Source organism: Schistocerca nitens, chromosome 4 (assembly GCF_023898315.1).
Source record: "Schistocerca nitens isolate TAMUIC-IGC-003100 chromosome 4, iqSchNite1.1, whole genome shotgun sequence".
Lineage (NCBI taxonomy): Eukaryota > Metazoa > Arthropoda > Insecta > Orthoptera > Acrididae > Schistocerca > Schistocerca nitens.
In genome coordinates, this window is record NC_064617.1 from 691,665,418 (window position 1) to 691,689,020 (window position 23,603).

A 23,603-nucleotide genomic window follows, 5' to 3' on the forward strand; every position below is an offset into this window, starting at 1 on the left:
CAGTTCTGTAACTTTGTGAAAAAGTAGCACATAAATCAGGTTGACTCTCACATCGAACAACAGTCCAGTGGCAATTTATCAGATAAATTATATCAATGTTGAAGCAGAGTTTTAGAAATACTATGAGTGGATCGAGTATTGTTATAAAAGTCTTCAAAACAAAACCGGCACAGAACACAATTCATATTTACACCGTGTGTCACAGTAAATACAGTGTTTTGCATAAATCTATCAAAGAAAAAGTTACACTGAGACATTTCATTCAGTCCAGTCCTTAATGAAAGTCATAACATACAATAATCAATTGTTCTAATGACCATGATTGCCCAACCTTTCTAGTATTTGCAACACAGTTTAGTTAAAACAGTCACCAGCTTGCATCAGAGAATTCACTAGTGGGTTCTTAAGCAATTACATTACTAAGTTTTCATGTTCCTACCTCAACATCTGTATATACATAGATACTTCACAACCCACTGTACGCTGTGTGGTGGAGGGTACTCTGTATCACTACTAGTTATTTCCTTGCCTGTCTCACTTGCAAATAGACAAAGTGAAAAATGACTATCTATATGCCTCCATATGAGCTCTAATTTCTTGTATCTTATCTTTCGTGGCAGTTTGCTTCAAATGCCAGTTCTCTGAATTTTCTTAAGAGTGTTTCTCAAAAAGAACATTGCCTTCCCTTCAAGGATTCCCATTTGAGTTCCTGAAGCATCTCCATAACACTTACGTGTTGTTTCAACCTACCGATAACTTATCTAGCAGCCCACCTCTGAATTGCTTTGTTATCTTCCTTCAATCCCACCTGGTACATAGCCAAAACACTCAAGCGTTACTCAAGAATAGGTCACACCAGTGTCCTACATGCTGTCTCCTTTACAGGTGAGCCTCTCTTTCCTAAAATTTCCTAATAAACCAAAGTCAACCATTCACCTTCCCTGCCACATTTCTCATATGCTCATACCATTTCATATCACTTTGCAACATTATGCCCAGATATTTAAACGACTTTGCTGTGTCAAGCAGGAGACTAGTAATACTGTTCCTGAAAATTATAAGTTTGTTCTTCCTATTCATCTGCATTAACTTTCTACATTTATGGCTAGGTGCCACTCATCACACCAACTAGAAATTTTGCCTGAGTCATCTTGTATCTTCCTACAGTCACTCAACTTCGACACCTTACCGTACACCACAGCATCATCAGCAAACAGCCACAGATTGCTGCTCACCCTGTCTGCCAAATCATTTACGTATATAGAAAACAGCAGCAGTGCTATCACACTTCCGTGGGGCACTTCTGACGATACCATTGCTTTTGATGAACTCTCACCATCAAGTAGTACATACTGGGTTCTATTACTTAAGAAGTATTTGAGCCACTCACGTGTCTGTGAACTGATTCCATATGCTTGTACCTTCTGTAACAGCTTGCAATGGGACACCGTGTCAAATGCTTTCCAGAAATCTAGAAATACGGAATCTACCTGTTGCCGTTTATCCATAGTTCACAGTACGTCATTTGAGAAAAGAGCAAGCTGAGTTTCCCCTGAGTGATCCTTTCTAAAACCATGCTAATTTCTGGACATAAGATTCTCAATCGCAAGAAATTGTATTATATTCAGACTGAGAATGTGTTCAAGGATTCTGCAGAAAACGGATGTTGTGGATATTGGTCTGTAATTTTGCTGATCTGTTCTTTTGCCCTTATTATATACAGGGAGTCACCTGCACTTTTTTCCAGTCACTTGGGACTTGGTGCTGGCTGAGAGATTTGTGATAAATGCAAGCTAGGGAAGGGTCCAGTGCTGTAGAGTACTCCTTGAAAAACAGAATTGGGATGCCATCTGGACCAGGTGACTTATTTGTTTTCAGCTCTTTCATTGTTTCTCTACACAAGGATGCTTATTACTACATCGCCCCTACAGGAGTCTGTTCAATTTTCAAATGGCAGTATGTTTGTACAATTCTTGTGTGTGAACAATTTCTTGATTTTGGACTTTGTTTTGCTATCTTCCACTGCCACACTAGACTGGTGAACAAGTGACTGGATGGAAGCCTTAGACCACTTGGCAATACCATAGGACCAGAATTTTCTTGAGTTCTCTGCCAGATCTTCTGCTAAGGTATGATGGTGGTAATTGTTGTCTACTTCATCATAGATCTTATCACACGCACGAATCTCGGCTAACCTTTGCTTGTAGTCGTTCGTGTGTGTTCTCTTTTGAACCAAGACTGCAACAACCTCTGCTTTCTCAGCATTTTCTGAATCTCATTATTAAACTGTGGTTGGTTTTTCCCATCCTTAATCCACTTATGAGACACATAATTCTCCAGACCATGATTTACATTCTGCTTAAACATTGCCAATCCTCCTGAAACTAAGTGATGTTGACATTTGACTTAGACAGTGAATTGACAACTGCTTATCTGCTCTTTCTAGCAGAAACACTCGTCTGGCCTTCTTAATCGTCTTATTAACTTTAATTACCACTGCTATAATGACATGATCACTAATCCTTGTTTCTATACTGACTGACCTATTTGTGGCTACAAGGTCTAAGATTTTTGTATTGCGTGTGGGCTGCCAAACTAGTTGCTCATCACAGTTTTCTAGAGACTTGTTCAAAAGTACTTTGCACAACTGTCTCTCTATACCCTGTGCAATGAAGCCAGACACATCCCAGCCTATACTCGGTAATTTAAAGTCACCTCTTACTGGTATTGCATGATCTGGATATTTACAAGCTGTGACTGTAGACTTCCTTTGAATGACTCTAGAACTATAGTTGCAGAATTGGGTGGCTGGTAAAGACATCCATCAGTTAACTTGGTTTCACCTAGACCTGTTATATACAACTAGATAACTTCACTGTCACACTCAGTTTCAAACTCAATAGGCCTCACCTACTATGAACACTCCCCCTACTATAGCCTCTAATCTGTCTTTTCGATATATATTCATGTCTCGCTAAATAACACAGAACTTTCCACTTTGGGTTTCAGCCAGCTCTCAGCCCTCAAAATAGTTTGAATCTGAGAACTTTCTTAGAAATACTTTGATGATCTACTGATAAGATTTTGATAGTCGAAGTGTCTTTACTCTGAATGCGGTTCTGACATGCCTTGCTGCGTATCGACTGGCGAGTGTTCACCAGTGTACCTCAAACTGCCAACTAGCCTAAAAAAAAAACTCATTTGCACTCCACAAGTTCTCTGCTACCCGAGTAGCTGTGTTCTTCGTGTAGTGCACCTGTGACCTATCAAGGGTGTGGGGCAGAAAAAATGAGATTTATAGTCAAGCAAATACAGAGCTATAAATACAAAATCAGGTAGGGGTAGTCCATTGGTATGTGTAACAGTGAATAATGAAACAAGAATTGTGGGTAAGCTGCTATGAACAGCAAATTGAGTTCATTATCGTAGCCAAAGTAGACACAATACCAAACCCATCAAAATAGTCCAAGTATCTATAACACCCACCGCAGTTTGTGTGCCAACTAGCACCACACGTGATGAAGAGATTAAAAGAATGTATGACGAGATAAAGGAAATTGTTCCAGTAATTGAGGGAGATAAAAATTTAATTGTTATGGTCGACTGGAATTGATAGAGGGAAAATGAAGAGAAAGAAAAAAAATTTATTAGACTATGGCCCGGAGAAGAAAAAAAATGAAAGTGTAATGTTCGTGGTAGAATTTTGCACAGAGCATAATGTAATCATCATTAACACCTGGTTTAAAAATCATGATAGGAGGCAGTGTATGTAGAAGAGATTTAGAAAGGTGGAGGTTTCAAATAGGTTACATAATGGTGAGATAGAGATTTTGAAATCAGATTTTGAACTGCAAAACATTTCCAGTGGCAGGTGTGAAATCTGACTGTAATAATATTTGCTATGAACTGCAGACTAAAGCTGAAGAAGTTGCAGGAAATTAAGGAGATGTGACCTGGATAAATTGGAAGAACCAGAAATTTTTTAGAGTTTCAAAGGGAGCATTAAACAGCGACTGACTGAAATAGGGAAAGGGGCACAATAGAAGATGAAATAATCAAGGCGGTGGGGGGGTGGGGGGGGGGGTGGGGGAACAAGGACCAGTGGAAATCATTGGATTACACAGAAGATATTGATATTTAACTTACAAAAGAAGATAATATAAAAATGCAACAAATGAAGCAGGCAAAAGGGAATACAGATATCTAAAAAGTGAGACTGACAGGAAGTACAAAATGACAAAGCAGGAATAGCCAGATGAGAAATGCAAGGAAGTAGAATCATGCATAGCTAGGTGAAATACGTGCCACCTATAGAAAAATTAGACATTTGGAGAAAAGAGAAGCAAGTGTTGTGTATTAAGAGCTCAGCTTGCAAGCTAGTACTAAACAAAGAACGAAAAAGTGGAAGCAATATATAGAAGAGCTACACAAAGGAAACAAACTTCAAGGCAATATTATATATAGGGAAGAGGGTGTAGGTGAAGGTGAGTTGGGAAATATGATACTATGAGAAGAATTCAACAGAGCACTGTAAGACGTAGAATAAGTACGAACAAAACCCCTAGAATAGACATTCCCTCGGTGTCGTTGAGATGCATGGAAGAGGCATCCATGGCAAAACTATGCCTCCTGGTGTATGAGATACACAGTCCAGTCATATTAACGTGACCACCACCTATGTTTGATGTCAACATTGTACTGGTTGTTACCTATCTCGTTTCTTGATAACTGAATGATGTGGAATCTTACGCGGTATATTGTGGTAGGACCACATTCGCACCACGTGTTTGTAATTGATAATAATACGAGTAGTTCCAGCACAATTTCAGCAAGGCTTATTTATTAGTAGCTGCTGAAAGATTACACACTGCAGATCTCGTTTGTCTAGGGGTTTTGTCTGCAAAACATTACTCTAACAAGCATGGCCTGGGTTTTCTTCTTGTTTGAAATAAACACTACCGGATTCGAATTACTTTCGGCTAAAAATAATATTTATTCGTACTTTTTATTTAGTAACTACAATATTTTCACTTCGAACATTGATACCCTAAAAATGCATTATACTGTACTGGTCACGTAAACACGTCCATCTCCCTCCAATATCGACAAAGAAGTGGTGGGCAAGCCAACATGTGCCCGGAAGTTGCAGACATTCCTGCATTCCAGATTCTTTGGTCTTCTGACCTTAATACACTCCAAAGACACATATAAATAAATACATATAAATATACAACATTTATCATCTCAAACAAATCCATTATTTATCATAAAAGAAAATATTCATAAATAAATAAATTAAACACATTGTATGGCAACATAATGAAGTTACCTTAACTCTCTACTGTGGGCATCGTACTTTTCGCATGAGATAAAGTTTATCTCTGACAGTTAATTACATTACAATAGCCCACCAGGACTTACAAGTGTACCTTGGTCCACTTGTCAGTCCGATACAGAAATTGCATCATTGTCTTGGCTTGTATACAACTTTTTATCACAACTGTAGTAAACTGTTTATTCTTTCATCAACCATTGACTTCCTCCTTTGTCTCACAACATAAATACATATGTCGATTTGTTGCCCAGAAATTTACTATAAAATAATACTAAAGCTAAAACATTTTCTCATATTAGAACAAACATAGTACTAACTCCTATATCATCAGTGAGTTTGCAAAAGTATTTCAATTCAACAACAGTATTCTCTCATGAGCCTTGTAAATTATGTGATATCAAAATTAAGAGGCAAAATAAGCCAACTTAGTATCTTTATGGGGTTATAAACAGAGCTGAATAAAAACAGTTATGGTGAGCATGATGTAAAACAAAAGCACACTTGCATATACAAGAAAATATATTCTATTAACTATACAATTTTTTTTAAGCATTATGGTCTATTTAAGAGAATGAACAAGATTTCAAAATTTAGGAGATTTGCTATTCTCAAACTGTGAGGGTGGGTGACATGTCTTGTCTCCTAGCATCATCAGTAAAATAAAATCCCTTATTTATCAAGTTTACATATTTTGCAATTCATTAAATACTGTAAAATTACTTAAAAAACACATAGGAATCATGAAATCTAATCTTATAATAGAATTATGTGACAATCAGTCTAGATACAACATCGTTTTGCATGAGATGTGTTACATGGCATAGTATGGTGACTGCATTTTTTTTTCTTTCTTTCTTTACTTCCAGTAAAATTCTTTCCAGATAAAGGCATGTTTTTAGGCTCAGTTTGCTCTTTTCTCAATATACGGCTTCAAAGAAACAACATTCCTAAGACCAAACAGCTTTCTCGACTTGGGATATACTAATCGGTACGCATTTGGATGGGGGTTCTCAATAATCTCAAATGGCCCCATGTAAATGTCAAAGAACTTCTTGAGTTCTGCTGTTAGTAACTTTGATCGTTCGTGGGATTTCACTAAGACATGGTCACCTACTCTGAATGTGGTAGCCTTTATTTTCCTATTATGTCTGGTTTTCCTAGCTTCACCTAGTTTCTTCATGGTTTTCTTTACAATCTCTTCACGTTCTTTCATTGATATTAAGCTACATTGTGGAAAGTCTATTAATTCAGAAGTAAGATTTGCTGGTCTGAGATGAAACATAATTTCATATGGTGAAAACCCAGTAGAGCTATGCTGCAAGCTGTTCATGATATCCTCGAAGTTGTTTACATGGTCGGACCAACTAGGGTGTTTGTGACTACAATACGTCCTACAAAGTCTCCCTATTTCTCTCATGTACCTTTCTGCTGGGTTTGAAGATGGGTTGTACACGGATATCAAGATATGTTTTGTGTTAGTTTTTCCCATGAATGCTTTCCAGTTTTTTACTTAATGATTCTGATATCCCAGATACTTGACTTCCTGTGTCCACTAAACACTTTCCTTTCCATGATCCTATCTGCACATCAATAAACGGACTGCTTACATCAAAGTCAAATTTTTTGTTAATATTCTCATGTAATAAGTCATCTTCAATTTCACTGAATCCATATCACTTTCCAGTATCCTTACCTGTATCATTACTACCAGAGTTGTATGCTGTTATTACCCTAATTGCATTTTCTTTGGCCTGATTACTATTCCTGAATATTTCATTAATCCAACTACATTCATTTGTGCTATTGTGTGTCTCTCCTTTATATTTCTCTCTTAACATTTGTGCAATGTGATATTTAATTCTATGCCACCAGTCTGGATACAAAGTTTCACATATATCAAGTGTTACCTTTCTGAAATTTTCATCATCCTTAATGGCACTACTGTTAATCCATAAGTTAAACAAAAATTGCTCACTATCTGACATTTCATCATCTACTCCCCTAATGCTGTTAAGATTACCTGCTGTCAATTCCTTCTCATTTTTCTTCCATGTATTAAGATCAAATAACTCATTGGCTGAAATTCTGGCATCCTTATCATTGAAATTGTCAAGTGTGTTCATGTGTACCTCGCTAATTTCATTACTATCCTCTTTTATATTAGTAATCCCTAAAGCTTCCAACTCCTCACTTACACCAATAAAACATCTATCTTCACTACTATCCTCAATCTCCTTTTCTTCCCAATCAACATCACAAAAATTATCATCTCTATCCTCTGCACTCTTACCTTCAGTATGCAGATACACATTTAAATCATCCTTACTAGGTGCTCTTTTCATTCCTAGCCCACCAGACTCTTTCATAAGTTCCCTAATTCCTAATACACTTTGATCATTTGAACAACCATTTTCCAGCAAGGTGCTCCTCTCAGCCCACTCATAGAATGAATCTAAGTTTAATTCTTCACAGTTTTCTAAGCAATCAGTGTCTTTAAATAACTTACCTTTTGTTTCTGGTTTATTAGTATGACATATATTATTTGTAACAGATACTACATTAATGGTATAACACTTCTCTTTAAAATAATTACTCATTATGTCACAGGTATCTTTCTGTTTAGTTAGACATTTTGGGTTGGCCCTTTCCATTTGTGTATAAGTAGCTCCTACCTTGCGGACCGCCAATGGAGCCTCATTCAGTTTTTTAACTCCTGTTCAGTTCTCCCCATACCATTATGACTATTCCACTCCTTTGGTTTATTTCCAAAGTGTCTGTTACCAAATTGGTTATGATTATTTCCATACTGACCTTTGTAATGGAAATTGTGTCCTTGTGATCCCTTGAAGTTGTACTGGTGATTTCTCTGATGAGAATCACTACTTCCAAAATTGTGTGTTTCCTTTTTATCATGTTGTATGTTTCCCCAATTTGTATGCCCTGTCTTTTGAAAATGGTTTTGACTATGGTGTGGTGGTTTACCCGTTTTCTCAATAATTCTGTCTAGTTTGTCAACATATTTCAAAAACTGATCTATTGTGTCATCTGGACCATAAGCTAACTCCCACTGTAGTTCACATGGTAGCCTCCTTTTGAGTGCATCAATTTGAGTGAGTTCATCAAAAGGTTTGCTTAGGTGAGTGAGTTTCCTTAACTGATTTCTGCAAAATTGCTTCATGCTACCAAATTCATGTTTATAAACAGGTCCATTCAAGAATTCGCTTTTTATTCTTGCTTGTTCTGTCTCTGACCAGAATTTACTTAAGAACCTCTCCTCGAACTCTGCAAAAGACATTCCCTCCGTACAATAATGATTAGCCCATGACAATGCTTCACCTTCTAGAAATCTTTTCACAAATTTAATTTTCAAATTATCATTCATATTTGGAAAAAAGTTATCTTTGCAATGCTGCAGGAAATCTACCGGATGCATACTGCTCTCATCTGAAAAGTTTTTTACTGGAATATTGTACCACAAAGTGCCAATATTGTTCGGCAAACTATTGGTGACCATATTGCTACTAACACTTTCAAGTTTCTTAGTGATGTCATTAATACTACTTTCTAAACTCTTGACTTCATTTTTGTTTATCTGATTATTTACATCTATTTTTTCAGTAATAATTCCTATCTTTTGTTCAAATTTGCTTTCTACTTTAACAATTTTATCGTCTACAAGAGAAATACGATCAGATACTGTTTCTTCTACATGTTTGATATCTGAATGCACAACTTTAAACGCATTATGGATTTTCTCTCTACCTGTACTAACTTCAGTTTTCAGATTTTTTACTTTTGCATCTACATTTTTAACTTTTCTCCCGACATAATTGACCTTACCCGTGATCTGAACCATATTACGACTCAAACTGGAAATTTTTGCTTCTACTTTTTGAAAGTGATCGTCATTTTTCTTTTCATATTCTTTGAACTGTTTTTCAAATTTATCACTCATGAGCTTAAGAGTCTGGTCTAACTGAGCAGCATTGTTTTGCTCCATTTGATCCAAACGAATCTCATTAGCATCGAGTCTGTCTTTAATATTTCCTAACCACTGTCCGTTTTGTCTGTTAGTGTCATCAATTGCCTTAAATTTTCCCTCCATATAATTCATTATTTTTGATAGCATGTCTTTAACTTCATTCTGTCTTTCCGTATGAGTTTCAACTTTGTCTACAGGATTCGGACTATTACTGTTGCATTCACTTTCGTATGATAAATTTACATCTGTACTAGCGTTGGCGACACCGTCGTCAATACCTTCCTCTTTTACAATAGTCATCTTTTTACACAGGAATAAACAAAACACAACAAATTTATCTTTTCTAAAGGATACTAAACTATCTTACTCACAGTTTACTGGTTTTCTTATCTTATAACGTCTTCTTTCTTGATTGGTGCGTGATGGAATTCACAACACTGAAACACTACACTTATATGAATATTGCTTTTTTGTTGCACAAACACTTTACACTTTTTTCTTGACTTATTGCGCCGTTATTCTTGCTCCAGTAACTGCATTCCGATGTCTTGAAGGTACCAGCATACGATTTCCTTTGTCTTGAAGGTATCAGCATACGACTTCCTTGAACATTTTCATCCAGGATGTACGAATTCTGTCGTTTTCTTCGCAATCTCGGTGGTAGTTTATTTCGGTAACATTTTCAATAATCCCGGACGATGCCACCATATTGTACTGGTTGTTACCTTTCTCGTTTCTTGATAACTGAATGATGTGGAATCTTACGCGGTATATTGTGGTAGGACCACATTCGCACCACGTGTTTGTAATTGATAATAATACAAGTAGTTCCAGCACAATTTCAGCAAGGCTTATTTATTAGTAGCTGCTGAAAGATTACACACTGCAGATCTCGTTTGTCTAGGGGTTTTGTCTGCAAAACATTACTCTAACAAGCATGGCCTGGGTTTTCTTCTTGTTTGAAATAAACACTACCGGATTCGAATTACTTTCGGCTAAAAATAATATTTATTCGTACTTTTTATTTAGTAACTACAATATTTTCACTTCGAACATTGATACCCTAAAAATGCATTATACTGTACTGGTCATGTAAACACGTCCATCTCCCTCCAATATCGACAAAGAAGTGGTGGGCAAGCCAACATGTGCCCGGAAGTTGCAGACATTCCTGCATTCCAGATTCTTTGGTCTTCTGACCTTAATACACTCCAAAGACACATATAAATAAATACATATAAATATACAACATTTATCATCTCAAACAAATCCATTATTTATCATAAAAGAAAATATTCATAAATAAATAAATTAAACACATTGTATGGCAACATAATGAAGTTACCTTAACTCTCTACTGTGGGCATCGTACTTTTCGCATGAGATAAAGTTTATCTCTGACAGTTAATTACATTACAACATGCAATAAGCACTCACAGACGGTAAATTGGCAGCACTAGCTCTAGAGGGTCATAAAGCATGTCAGACGGACACAGGAAACAGTGCTATTGTTGCCATAATGCAGAAATGAAGCAGTTTATCTGACATCCAAAAGTGCATGACCATTGGCTTTTGGCCAAGGGTGGAAGCATTTCCTGAAAGGTTAAGTCTTGAACAGTGCCACTGTCATTAAAGTATAGTATGCAGGGTAAATGGCGCCATCCAAAACCAGCACTGAGGCAACTGTCGTGCACCACAGTTAATAGATGACTGGGGTGAACAAAGGCTGAGGGATGTGTACAGGTGTAATATGGATGCAACTGTTAATTGACCACCTAGATGAACCAAGGGGCTACCAACAGTGTCTCCTCAACCATCGCCCAACAAAAGTTGCTACGTATGGGCCTTCGCAGCACGCGCCTGGTTCATACACCAGTGCCGACTGCAGTTCAGCAGCAACGAAGAATGCAATTTGCACGCTAATACTGCAACTGATCGTCAGTTGGGTGACGACAGATGGCCTTTTTGAGGCGAATCCTGTTTTATGCTCCATTGGACAGATGGCCATTGCCACATATGGCATGAAACTTCTGAAAGCAAACACCGTGCAGTAGTGTTATGATCTGGAGTATGTTTTTGTGGCATTCTCTGGGTTACCTCGTCATTCTGGAAGCCACAGTGCATCTTGAAAACTACAGTAGTTTTTATATGCGTGTTCTGCTGACAGTTGGTGAGTAGATTTTTGTATCTTCCTTGTAACATTATATTTCCTAAGAGCAGATTGTTTTTCCTCAACATGATGGTGTCTGCCAGCAGGACCATGTGCTGCGTCTCACAGCTTGCAGTGTATGTGCGTAGCTTGAAGTGCACCGGGGTGAGTTTACTGTACTCTCACAACCACCAAAACTCCCCGGATTTAAACCCAATTGAGAGTATGTTGGACCACCTTAATTGGGCTGTTGGTGCCGTGGATCCTCAACCAAGAAACCTAGCGCAACTGGTCATGACACTGCAGTGAGCATGGCTTCACATCCTGTCAGTACCTTCCAGAACCTCACTGACTCTCTTCCTGCACGTCTCGCAGCAGTCCGTCCTGCAAAATGTGGTTATTCAGGCTTCTGACAGGAGGCTGTGTTAATGTGATTGGACAGTGTATATGTAATGCCCTCAGACTTCAAGAAGAATGTAATAATTCCAACTCCAAAAGGATCATGTTCTAACTGGTGGGAATATTATCAAAATAAACCATGGCTTGCGGAAACACTGATATGCATTGTTTACAGGAAATGGAAAAGCAGATAGTAGGTGACCTCAGGGAAGATTAATTTGCATTCCGGATAAATATGGGTATATGGGATACAGTACTAGAAGATAGGTTGAAGAAAGACAAACCTACATTATAGTATCTGTATATTTAGAGACAACTTCTGACAGTTTTGACTACACTATACTCTTTGATATTTTGACGGTAGTGGGAATGAAGTACAGTGGCTGAAAGGATATTTACATCTTGTACAGAAACCAGACTGCAGATTTGAAGGACATGAAAGGGGAGCTATAGTTGAGAAGGGAATGAGACAGTGTTATAGCCTCTCCCTGATGTTATTCGGTCTGTATATTGAGCAAGCTGAGGAAGGAAACCAAGGGGAAATTTGGAGAGGGAATTGAAATTCAGGGAGAAGAAATAAAAACTTTACAGTTTGCTAGTGACACTGTAACTCAGTCAGATTGGAATCGAGCAGTTCAACAGAATTGACAGTATCTTGAAAAGATGTTAAAAGATCAGCATCAGCTAAAGTAAGCAAGGGTACACGAAGGCAGTCAAGTTAACTCAGTTGATACTGAAGGAATTAGATTAGAAAATGAGACACGAAACATGGGCAGCAAAATAATTGATGATGTCTGAAGCAGAGAAGTTATAAAATGCAGACTGGCCATAGTATGAAAAGCAGATATGAAGAAAGGGAAATTTATTAACATCTAATATAAATTCATGTTGGGAAGTCTTTTCTGAAGGTATTTTTCTAGAGTGTAGCCGTGTACAGAAGTCAAATATGGACAATAAGCAGTTGATATAAGAAGAGAACAGAAGCTTTTGAAATGTGCTACTACAGAAGAAATCTGAAGATTAGAGAGGTAGATCAAATTACTGGTAAGGAGGTAATGAAATGAACTGGAGATAGAAAAGTAATTTATGGCACAACTTGACTAAAAGAAGATATCAGTTGATAGTACACCTTCAGAGGCATGAAGCAATCTTTAGTGGAAGGAAGTATGGTGTTAAAAATTGTAGAGGAAGACCAAGAGATTTATACAGTAAACAGATTCAAATGGATGTAGATTACCGTAGTTATTTGGTGCTAAAGAGGCTTACACAGGAGTGAGAGACATGAAGTGCTGCATCAAAACAGTCATCGGACTGAAGACAAAATGACAACAACCACCAAAACACCACACTAACCATAGAAGAGAGATTTTGCCCAAAATAAAATCAGTTCCAGGTATATGATCACACTAAAATGTCTTGCCCTGTGCTGCATATTCTCCTACTGCTACAATAACTGAGCAGTGCCTTTTTATAATTTACTAGCTTGGAGGGAAATATTCAGAGGTAAATTTTCCTTGTTCAGATTTCTCAGCCACTGAATAATAGATTATTTGGAAAGTCCAAACCTAGTGGATTACCCAAGTTTGAAATGTATGTTTGTACATTAATCATTCCAGTTCTGTAGTTTTTATATGGATATCTTCCAAATGTATGTAACCTAAATTAAGAAATATGGTTTATAGTTATTCTTTGGTCATATTCATAGCCATATTACATGAACAGAAATACATGAACAGATCATGGATGGTCTCAGAGTTTGTCATCTGCTGAAATATGAATTCTGTGTACATTGCGATGTTGTGTGAAATTTATTTGATCAGGCTGAATAGTTGTTGATCATTTTGGTAGTGATAACGGTCCTGAATGATATGGAAGCTTTTAATTTTGCAATTTATGTCGACAGATAAGATCTTGGCTGATTATAACTAGGGTGTCAGTCTTCCTTGCTAGAGGTAGTTCCAGCATACTGCCAAGGAGCTTTAAGTAAATTAAGTTTAAAATTACATTTAATATGAACACATGATCTATAAATTCATGCATTATAATATAACTAGCCTTTTCCACACAGCTTTGCCTGCATATGCAGCTGACACTTATATTGAACACACCTCCATTTCTCCCTCTGTATGCCCACCTCTATCTGTCTTATCTCCTCCTCCCCATTCTCTCTGTCAATTCGTCTCCTCCTCCCCCTCCCCTTGTTCATTTCCTCCACTCCTCTCTCTGACCATATCTTCCTCCAACCACCGTCTGACCATATCCTTCTCCCCCTCTTTCTTTGTGTCTCCAACTCCCCTTCTCCTTTCCCATCTGCCCACTACTGTATTTACTCGAATCTAAGCCACACTTTTTTTCTGGTTTTTGTAATCCAAAAATCTGCTTGCGGCTTAGAATCGAGTGCAAACTAAGTGGAAGTTCTGAAAAATGTTGGTAGATGCCGCCACAACTAACTTCTGCCGTCAAATATATGTAGCGCTACACAGGCATGCTTTGCAGGCACAAAGCTAAATAAATTTTTAAAAAAGTAGATGATGAGCGTTTTTCTCCGCCCTGAGTTTCGACCAACGCATTTTCATACATTATCCAACAAAGTAAATAGAAATTCCGTATTGTTCATCTTCAATTGTAGCAGCCTTTCAAATATTCGTAGCAACAAAAATAAATTTCTTTACACTAAAATACCAATAATGCACAAGGCTTTAGGATTGTTGCACGAGTTGATATGCTGGGGCTCATTAAGATTTCATGTAGTGGCACCTATTGCTTCATGGAATTTTGTAAAGTGCTTGTTGGTGTTAGTGAATCATAATGAAGCACTTTCATTATAGTGCCAAATTCAAGAGGAGAGTTATTTCTTTTGCAGAACGAAGTTCTAATCGTGCTGCAGGTCTGCGATACGGGATTAATGAGAGCAACGTCAGGCGAGGGCGACTGCAGAGAGAGAAATTACTTGAATGTTCAAGTAGCAGTAGGCTAAAGCGTTTAGTGGGCCAAAATGTGGCCGATATCGTGCACTAGAAGTGATTTTAAATTAATTTGTGAAGGAGCAGCGCTGAAATTCCTGCCTGTGAACGCCGAAATTTTAAAAATTAAGGCACATGAAATTGCTAGAGAGCAAAAAATCGAAAATTTTAAGGCTAGTCGCAGCTGGATTGATCTGTTTATGAAGCACTGGGGTTTTTCACTTCGGAGGCAAACTTCCGTTGCACAAAAGCTGCCGAAAATTATTAAGAAAAACTTGTGGAATTTCAGCGCTTCATAATCAGGCAGTGCACAGAAAAGCAATACCTTCTTGGTCAGATAGAAAATGCTGACCAAACTCCCATATATTTTGACACGCCGTCAAATTATACGGTTGACGCCAAAGGAAAGAAAGACACAAGTGTTCTTAAATCAGGGGCTGAAAAACAGCGGATGTCCGTCGTGCTTGCTTGCACAACAGATGGACATAAATTACCCCCATTCATAGTTTTCAAGCGAAAGACTTTACCGAAATTGGACACGTTTCCAAAAACTGTAATTGTACGAGCAAACGAAACTGGGTGGTTTTCGGAGGACATGGTGCTGGAATGGATTAGGCGTGTGTGGAATCATAGTCCTGGTGCAATGCTTGATTTACACAAGTGACCTCTGGTTTGCGCAGTCTGTTGGTATTAGATGCTTACGCAGGCCATACAACACCTGCAATAAAACGAGAATTACAGGAAAGCAAAACGGACTTGGCAGTAATTCCAGGCAGGATGGCGTCAATTCTGCAACCACTTAACGTCTGTTTGAATAAACCATTTAAGAACAAGCTTAAACGCATGTACACAGACTGATTTTCGAAAAGCGACAGAAAACTGACACCAACAGGACATGTAAAACGCTCAAGTTTGTCGCAAGTGTGCCAATGGATTTATGATGCATGGAAGTGTGTTCCAAATCAGATTGTGCAGCAAGTGTTTAAAAGATGTTTGTTATCCAGTGCACTAGATGGTATGGAGGACAATGCTCTGCATGAAGAAATGAGCAACAAAGAATCGAGTAATAGTGATTCATAATCATGACTGATATTTTAAACATTTCTTATAAGATGTATTACAAATCTAATAACATTTTGTTTTAAATTTCAGCATTTAATTTCTAAGTTATTTTCATTCTTATTTCATAAGTGTTGCTACTCTGCATTGCACAGGATAGAAAAGCGTGGAGAGCTGCATCAAAACAGTCTACGGACTGAGGACAACAACAACACACTCTGCATTTGAACTCATCACTAAAAATCCACGAAAATCTGGCTGGCAAGACTGTTTGGGATGTATGTCAATATGGCCAACTCTACGTTCTGAATTATTTCCTACCTGAGACAAGAGATGGTTGCTAATAGGAACTTTTACGAATCGTGAATCACATGCAGTATTCTCTTCACCATAAGAATAAAATGAATGTAAACATTATGCCATGATTCTTTTGTGTTTGCTGCTATCTCATTTAAATCCTGTCTGCCTAATAAACTACAAAACTAGAGTGAGACAACAGCAAATGCGAAAGAAAAGAATAACATATCATGTCATGTTTATATTCATATTATTCTTACGCTGATTAGTGATACCGTCAGAAATGAAGCATGGTAATTGACTAGATTTTTAAATCTAAGATGACTGTAATTTCTGAGCAGAATGTAATGTACTAAAGAGGCGTCTGCAAAGATTTTCCAACAGAGAAAAATTTTCGCTGAACTCTAGTTCAGAACATCCATCATACGCAATATATTATTTGGTTCTTGTTGATCATTATCAAAGAAAGCAGCAGTGTAAGTAACAACAAATAGCAGTCTCTTACCATTGTTTCGCTAATGAGACAATTCCTCTTTTTTATTGTAAGCGGCGGTAGCGCGCACAAAAGCAAGCCATGCCGCGAGCGACGACAGGTTGTAAACACTCATTATCAGAATGCGACAAACAATGCATGACACAATACAATATTGCATTTTCAGCTTAAGAGTGACGTAAACACCTATAACAAAGAGAACGACCTAAGTTGTGTCTCATGTTACAATGGACCAACTTTGTTTCGATTTGGAGGTGCGGTCTAAAACTTTTCTCCCTCCAAAATTTCAAGTCTCAAATTTCAGGTGTGGCTTAGATTCGGGAAATTTTTTTTTCCTTGATTTCGAGTCTCATTTTTCAGGTGGTGATTCAGCATCTCCGGTACATGATGAGTAGCAACTATCCATTTCATAATACTATTTATTTGCTTCTGATATACAGGCCATCATGCAGGGCAGCCTATACGTTGGGTCTGGGTAAACATTTTCTTTCCCCTAACATTAGGCTGCCCTGCAAAGCAGGTTCATTTAGCAGGCCAATATTGTTCCCACACAACATGCCTGTCATGGAGGGCAGCCTGTACACCAGAGGCTGCTGTGAACAACATGTTTTTTGCCTAATGGATATCTTTATGAAACAGTGTCTTTCACTCCAATATTGATGATTCCTGTAAATTGTTATCCTGAAAGAAGTAAGCTAACTAATTATTGTTCCATCTGCGATGAAGTCATTAAAGATGGAGTTCAAGTTTGGAATTGGTAAGGACAGTGATAGCAATAGGCTGTGCAATTTCAAAGGAACAATCTTTCTCATAGGCAGTTTAAAGGTGACCAGACAGGGATCTGAACTGCTATCTTGCAAGTCCTTTGTCTTACCTTTAGGTCACCTTGCTTGATCAGGTGGTATGTTTGTTGGTGAACAATGCTGCTAGCCAGGAATGTGAAGGTATAAACGGTTTGGAATCCCTGGCTAGGCAATGTCAGTGTTATTTTATCCATTCCGTATCTTGTGAACTCCTCCCTCCATGAACCATGGACCTTGCCGTTGGTGGGGAGGCTTGCGTGCCTCAGCGATACAGATGGCCGTACCGTAGGTGCAACCACAACGGAGGGGTATCTGTTGAGAGGCCAATCAAACGGGTGGTTCCTGAAGAGGGGCAGCAGCCTTTTCAGTAGTTGCAAGGGCAACAGTCTGGATGATTGACTGATCTGGCCTTGTAACATTAACCAAAATGGCCTTGCTGTGCTGGTACTGCAAACGGCTGAAAGCAAGGGGAAACTACAGCCGTAAATTTTCCCAAGGGCATGCAGCTTTACTGTATGATTAAATGATGATGGCGTCCTCTTGGGTAAAATATTCCGGAGGTAAAATAGTCCCCCATTCGGATCTCCGGGCGGGGACTACTCAAGAGGATGTCGTTATCAGGAGAATGAAAACTGGCGTTCTACGGATCGGAGTGTGGAATGTCAGATCACTTAATCGGGCAGGTAGGTTAGAAAATTTAAAAAGGGAAATGGATAGGTTAAAGTTAGATATAGTGGGAATTAGTGAAGTTCGGTGGCAGGAGGAACAAGACTTCTGGTCAGGTGACTACAGGGTTATAAACACAAAATCAAATAATGAATAGGAAAATAGGAACTTCGGGTAAGCTACTACAAACAGCATAGTGAACGCATTATTGTGGCCAAGATAGATACGAAGCCCACACCTACTTCAGTAGTACAAGTTTATATGCCAACTAGCTCTGCAGATTACGAAGAAATTGAAGAAATGTATGATGAAATAAAAGAAATTATTCAGATAGTGAAGGGCGACGAAAATTTAATAGTCATGGGTGACTGGAATCCGAGTGTAGGAAAAGGGAGAGAAGGAAATGTAGTAGGTGAATATGGATTGGGGCTAAGAAATGAAAGACGAAGCCGCCTGGTAGAATTTTGCACAGAGCACAACTTAATCATAGCTAACACTTGGTTTAAGAATCATGAAAGAAGGTTGTATACATGGAAGAACCCTGGAGATACTAAAAGGTACCAGATAGATTATATAATGGTAAGACAGAGATTTAGGAACCAGGTTTTAAATTGTAAGACATTCCAGGGGCAGATGTGGACTCTGACCACAATCTATTGGTTATGAACTGTAGATTAAAACTGAAGAAACTGCAAAAAGGTAGGAATTTAAGGAGATGGGACCTTGATAAACTGACTAAACCGGAGGTTGTAGAGTGTTTCAGGGAGAGCATAAGGGAACAACTGGCAGGAATGGGGGAAAGAAATACAGTAGAAGAAGAATGGGTAGCTCTGAGGGATGAAGTAGTGAAGGCAGCAGATGATCATGTAGGTAAAAGGACGAGGGCTAGTAGAAATCCTTGGGTAACAGAAGAAATATTGAATTTAATTGATGAAAGGAGAAAATATAAAAATGCAGCAAATGAAGCAGGCAAAAAGGAATACATACGTCTCAAAAATGAGATCGACAGGAAGTGCAAAATGGCTAATCAGGGGTGGCTAGAGGACAGATGTAAGGATGCAGAGGTGCATATCACTAGGGGTAAGATAGATACTGCCTACAGGAAAATTAAAGAGACCTTTGGAGATAAGAGAACCACTTGTATGAACATCAAGAGCTCAGATGAAAATCCAGTTCTAAGCAAAGAAGGGAAAGTAGAAAGGTGGAAGGAGTATATAGAGGGTCTATACAAGGGCGATGTACTTGAGGACAATATTATGGAAATGGAAGAGGATGTAGATGAAGATGAAATGGGAGATACGATACTGCGTGAAGAGTTTGACAGAGCACTGAAAGACCTGAGTCGAAACAAGGCCCCGGGAGTAGACAACATTCCATTGGAACTACTGACGGTCTTGGGAGAGCCAGTCCTGACAAAACTCTACCATCTGGTGAGCAAGATGTATGAAACAGGCGAAATACCCTCAGACTTCAAGAAGAATATAATAATTCCAATCCCAAAGAAAGCAGGTGTTGACAGATGTGAAAATTACCGAACTATCAGTTTAATAAGTCACAGCTGCAAAATACTAACACGAATTCTTTACAGACAAATGGAAAAACTGGTAGAAGCCAACCTTGGCAAAGATCAGTTTGGATTCTGCAGAAATGTTGGAACACGTGAGTCAATACTGACCCTACGACTTATCTTAGAAAATAGATTAAGGAAAGACAAACCTACATTTCTAGATTTTGTAGACTTAGAGAAAGCTTTTGACAATGTTGAGTGAAATACTCTCTTTCCAATTCTAAAGGTGGCAGGGGTAAAATACAGGGAGCGAAAGGCTATTTACAATTTGTACAGAAACCAGATGGCAGTTATAAGAGTCGAGGGACATGAAAGGGAAGCAGTTGTTGGGAAGGGTGTAAGACAGGGTTGTAGCCTCTCCCCGATGTTATTCAATCTGTATATTGAGCAAGCAGTAAAGGAAACAAAAGAAAAATTTGGAGTAGGTATTAAAATCAATGGAGAAGAAATAAAAACTTTGAAGTTCGCCGATGACATTGTAATTCTGTCAGAGACAGCAAAGGACTTGGAAGAGCAGTTGAACGGAATGGACAGTGTCTTGAAAGGAGGATATAAGATGAACATCAACAAACGCAAAACGAAGATAATGGAATGTGGTCGAATTAAGTCGGGTGATGCTGAGGGAATTAGATTAGGAAATGAGACACTTAAAGTAGTAGAGGAGTTTTGCTATTTGGGGAGCCAAATAACTGATGATGGTTGAAGTAGAGAGGATATAAAATGTAGACTGGCAATGGCAAGGAAAGCATTTCTGAAGAAGAGAAATTTGTTAACATCAAGTATAGATTTAAGTGTCAGGAAGTCATTTCTGAAAGTATTTGTATGGAGTGTAGCCATGTATGGAAGTGAAACAAGGACGATAACTAGTTTGGACAAGAAGAGAGTAGAAGCTTTCGAAATGTGGTGCTACAGAAGAATGCTGAAGATTAGATGGGTAGATCACATAACTAATGAGGAAGTATTGAATAGGATTGGGGAGAAGAGAAGTTTGTGGCACAATTTGACCAGAAGAAGGGATCGGTTGGTAGGACATGTTCTGAGGCATCAAGGGATCACCAATTTAGTATTGGAGGGCAGCGTGGAGGGTAAAAATCGTAGAGGGAGACCAAGAGATGAATACACCAAGCAGATTCAGAAGGATGTAGGTTGCAGTAGGTACTGGGAGATGAAGAAGCTTGCACAAGATAGAGTAGCATGGAGAGCTGCATCAAACCATTCTCCAGACTGAAGACCACAACAGCAACAACATCTTGTGAACTCACAAGATCTAGCCTGGATGAAATAAAATTGGTGACTTGTGTTGTTGGGGTAGTGTACCATGGATATAGTGTGTTTCTTTGTATGAATCTGTTTAACTTAACAAAATTGTTACAAAAGGCAATGTAACTTGGCTCTTATTGTGCATTACTCATATGTGAGGTAAACATTATCACTTTGTTTGTATTGCAGGTGCTGGGAAGAGTCTTGTGGGTGTTACTGCTTGTTGCACTGTTAGAAAGAGAGCACTTGTCCTCTGCAACTCTGGAGTCTCTGTGGAACAGTGGAAGCAGCAGTTCAAAATGTGGTCCACAGGTATAGTAACAAGGTCACTAACTAGAAATGTTCTTCAGTAGTCTACTTTTCACATAAATGCTCTTTACCTTTGAGCACATAAGAATGAATATGGAAAATCACTTTACTTTTGGAGATGTGCTATATTTGTATGGAATATGTGAAAATGTATTATTATGTCCCTGCTTTCAAGATAGTGATAGAGAACTAGGCAATACAAAAATTTACTTTTGTAGTAGATAAGTGTTTTAATAGTATGTAATAAATTATTCCTGATCTGTAATGTAGGAACACCTTATTTCATAAATGAAAATTTACTCTTAAGTATTCTCTCCTGAACTGTGCTCTAATAAAAGGAATCTGTTAAACTTTGGTTACACAATAAACTAGTCAAATATAAAGGCCGTAAATTCAACTAAATACCTAGGAATTACAATTACGAACATCTTAAAATGGAAGGAACACATAGAAAATGTTGTGGGGAAGGCAAACCAAAGACTGCGTTTTATTGGCAGGACACTTAGAAAATGTAACAGATCTGCTAAGGAGACTGGCTACACTACACTTGTCCGTACTCTATTAGAATACTGCTGCGCAGTGTGGGATCCTTACCAGATAGGACTGACGGAGTACATCTAAAAAGTTCAAAGAAGGGCAGCACGTTTTGTATTATCGCGAAGTATGAGAGAAAGTGTCACTGAAATGCTACAGGACTTAGGTTGGACATCATTAAAAGAAAGGCGTTTTTTGTTGCGACGGAATCTTTTCACGAAATTACAATCACCAACTTTCTCCTCCGAATGTGAAAATATTTTGTTAACACCGACCTATATAGGAAGAAACGATCACCACAATAAAATAAGGAAAATCAGAACTCGTACAGAAAGATATAGTTGTTCATTCTTTCTGCGCGCTATATAGTTGTTCATTCTTTCTGCGTGCTATATGGGAATGGAATAATAGAGAATTGTGAAGGTGGTTCAATGAACCCTCTGCCAGGCACTTAAATGTGATTTGCAGAGTATCCATGTAGATGTAGATAACTTTCATTCCCATGTTTTTCAATCTGGATATGACCAAATATGTTAGTTGTGCTGCAGGCCATACTCTTACACCTTCCATAGTATTAATTGTGCTTTGATATATTCTTTATACAGATCAAGGAGATCAAGGGACAGATGTAATCAGAAACCTTTGTCACATTCAAAAGAAAACATTGCCAGTTATGGGCTGTAAAATTTTCAGTTTATTTGCTATCAGCCAGTTTCAACCGTATAGTCATTGTCGATCAACTTAAAGATTATCTCTATACAAAATGTTGCAATACAAATTAATATATCAGTCCGCATATGGAAACCTACATAAACATTAACACAATTTGTTTTGAATATGAACAGAAGGTTTCTAATACATATAGGAGAACCACATACACCACAGTTTAAGTACATATTTGACATTCATCCACAGAAAAATCCAGTTTATTCCTTACATGAACCTCTGCTTATACATTCACTTTCCAAATATTATTGTTATTTCTCTTTGGTTTCTAGTTCCATAATAATAAAACTTTTGTTTCCAAAAACTCTGTCATTGCTGTTTTCCCATAGTTTTTATACATCACAGTTCTGTTATTTATGTTGTCTCAGATTTTCACATATTTTCTGTTGTTCACTTCAATATGCATTCCTTTCTAACTCTTATTAGTCTCCATAATATACATGTGTGTGTTCAGAAAAACTGCTCTGCTCACAAAGAATACTTTTCAGCTGGCAGTTATCTTTCCTTTCTGCTTGATATCTGAATTGTCTGTGCATCCAGTCTTTGTCATTATTGGCATTCCATTTCTAATGTGTAGTTCCTCTCTCGATCTTACACCGGGCTCCAAGATTCTATATTAAATTTGATGTGATTACATCTGCAGAAGAGGTTTTTTTTCACAGTATTTGGAAAGAATATTTATCTACAATAAATTTCAATTTTGATAGTAGCTATAAAATGTGCTGTCATGAATTTCAGGTGTTGACTAATAAAGTATTGTATATTTTATGTCAAATAATTTCACTTCTGGCTTATTATAGCTTTGTAGCTTTCAGAACACTGTAAGTAATGTTCGCATTGCACAACAACATACTTTGAGATTCAAGGCTCCCATTATTTAACAGTCAATGTTCAAATTTGAAACACTGAAAGCCTGATGGCGGGAGCCTTGAAACTCAAAATGCATTGCTATGTTGCATGAGTAGTGCTGTAAAGTTTGTTGACAGCAACCAAGCTGTAACAATTGACTATAACAGCTGCCCCTTCACATCTATAGAAATGGATAATGATATTAAACATTT

General features: G+C 37.9%; 1 protein-coding gene across 1 annotated transcript in view; it reads left to right on the forward strand.

Moving 5' to 3' along the window:
* The window catches only part of LOC126251914 (general transcription and DNA repair factor IIH helicase subunit XPB), a 106,022-nt gene that overhangs the window by 59,627 nt on the left and 22,792 nt on the right, over positions 1-23,603 (forward strand). Inside the window, exon 10 of the mRNA XM_049952646.1 lies at positions 21,163-21,285. Within this exon, the coding sequence (XP_049808603.1) occupies positions 21,163-21,285 (123 nt within the window). The remainder of the gene's footprint in view (positions 1-21,162; positions 21,286-23,603) is intronic.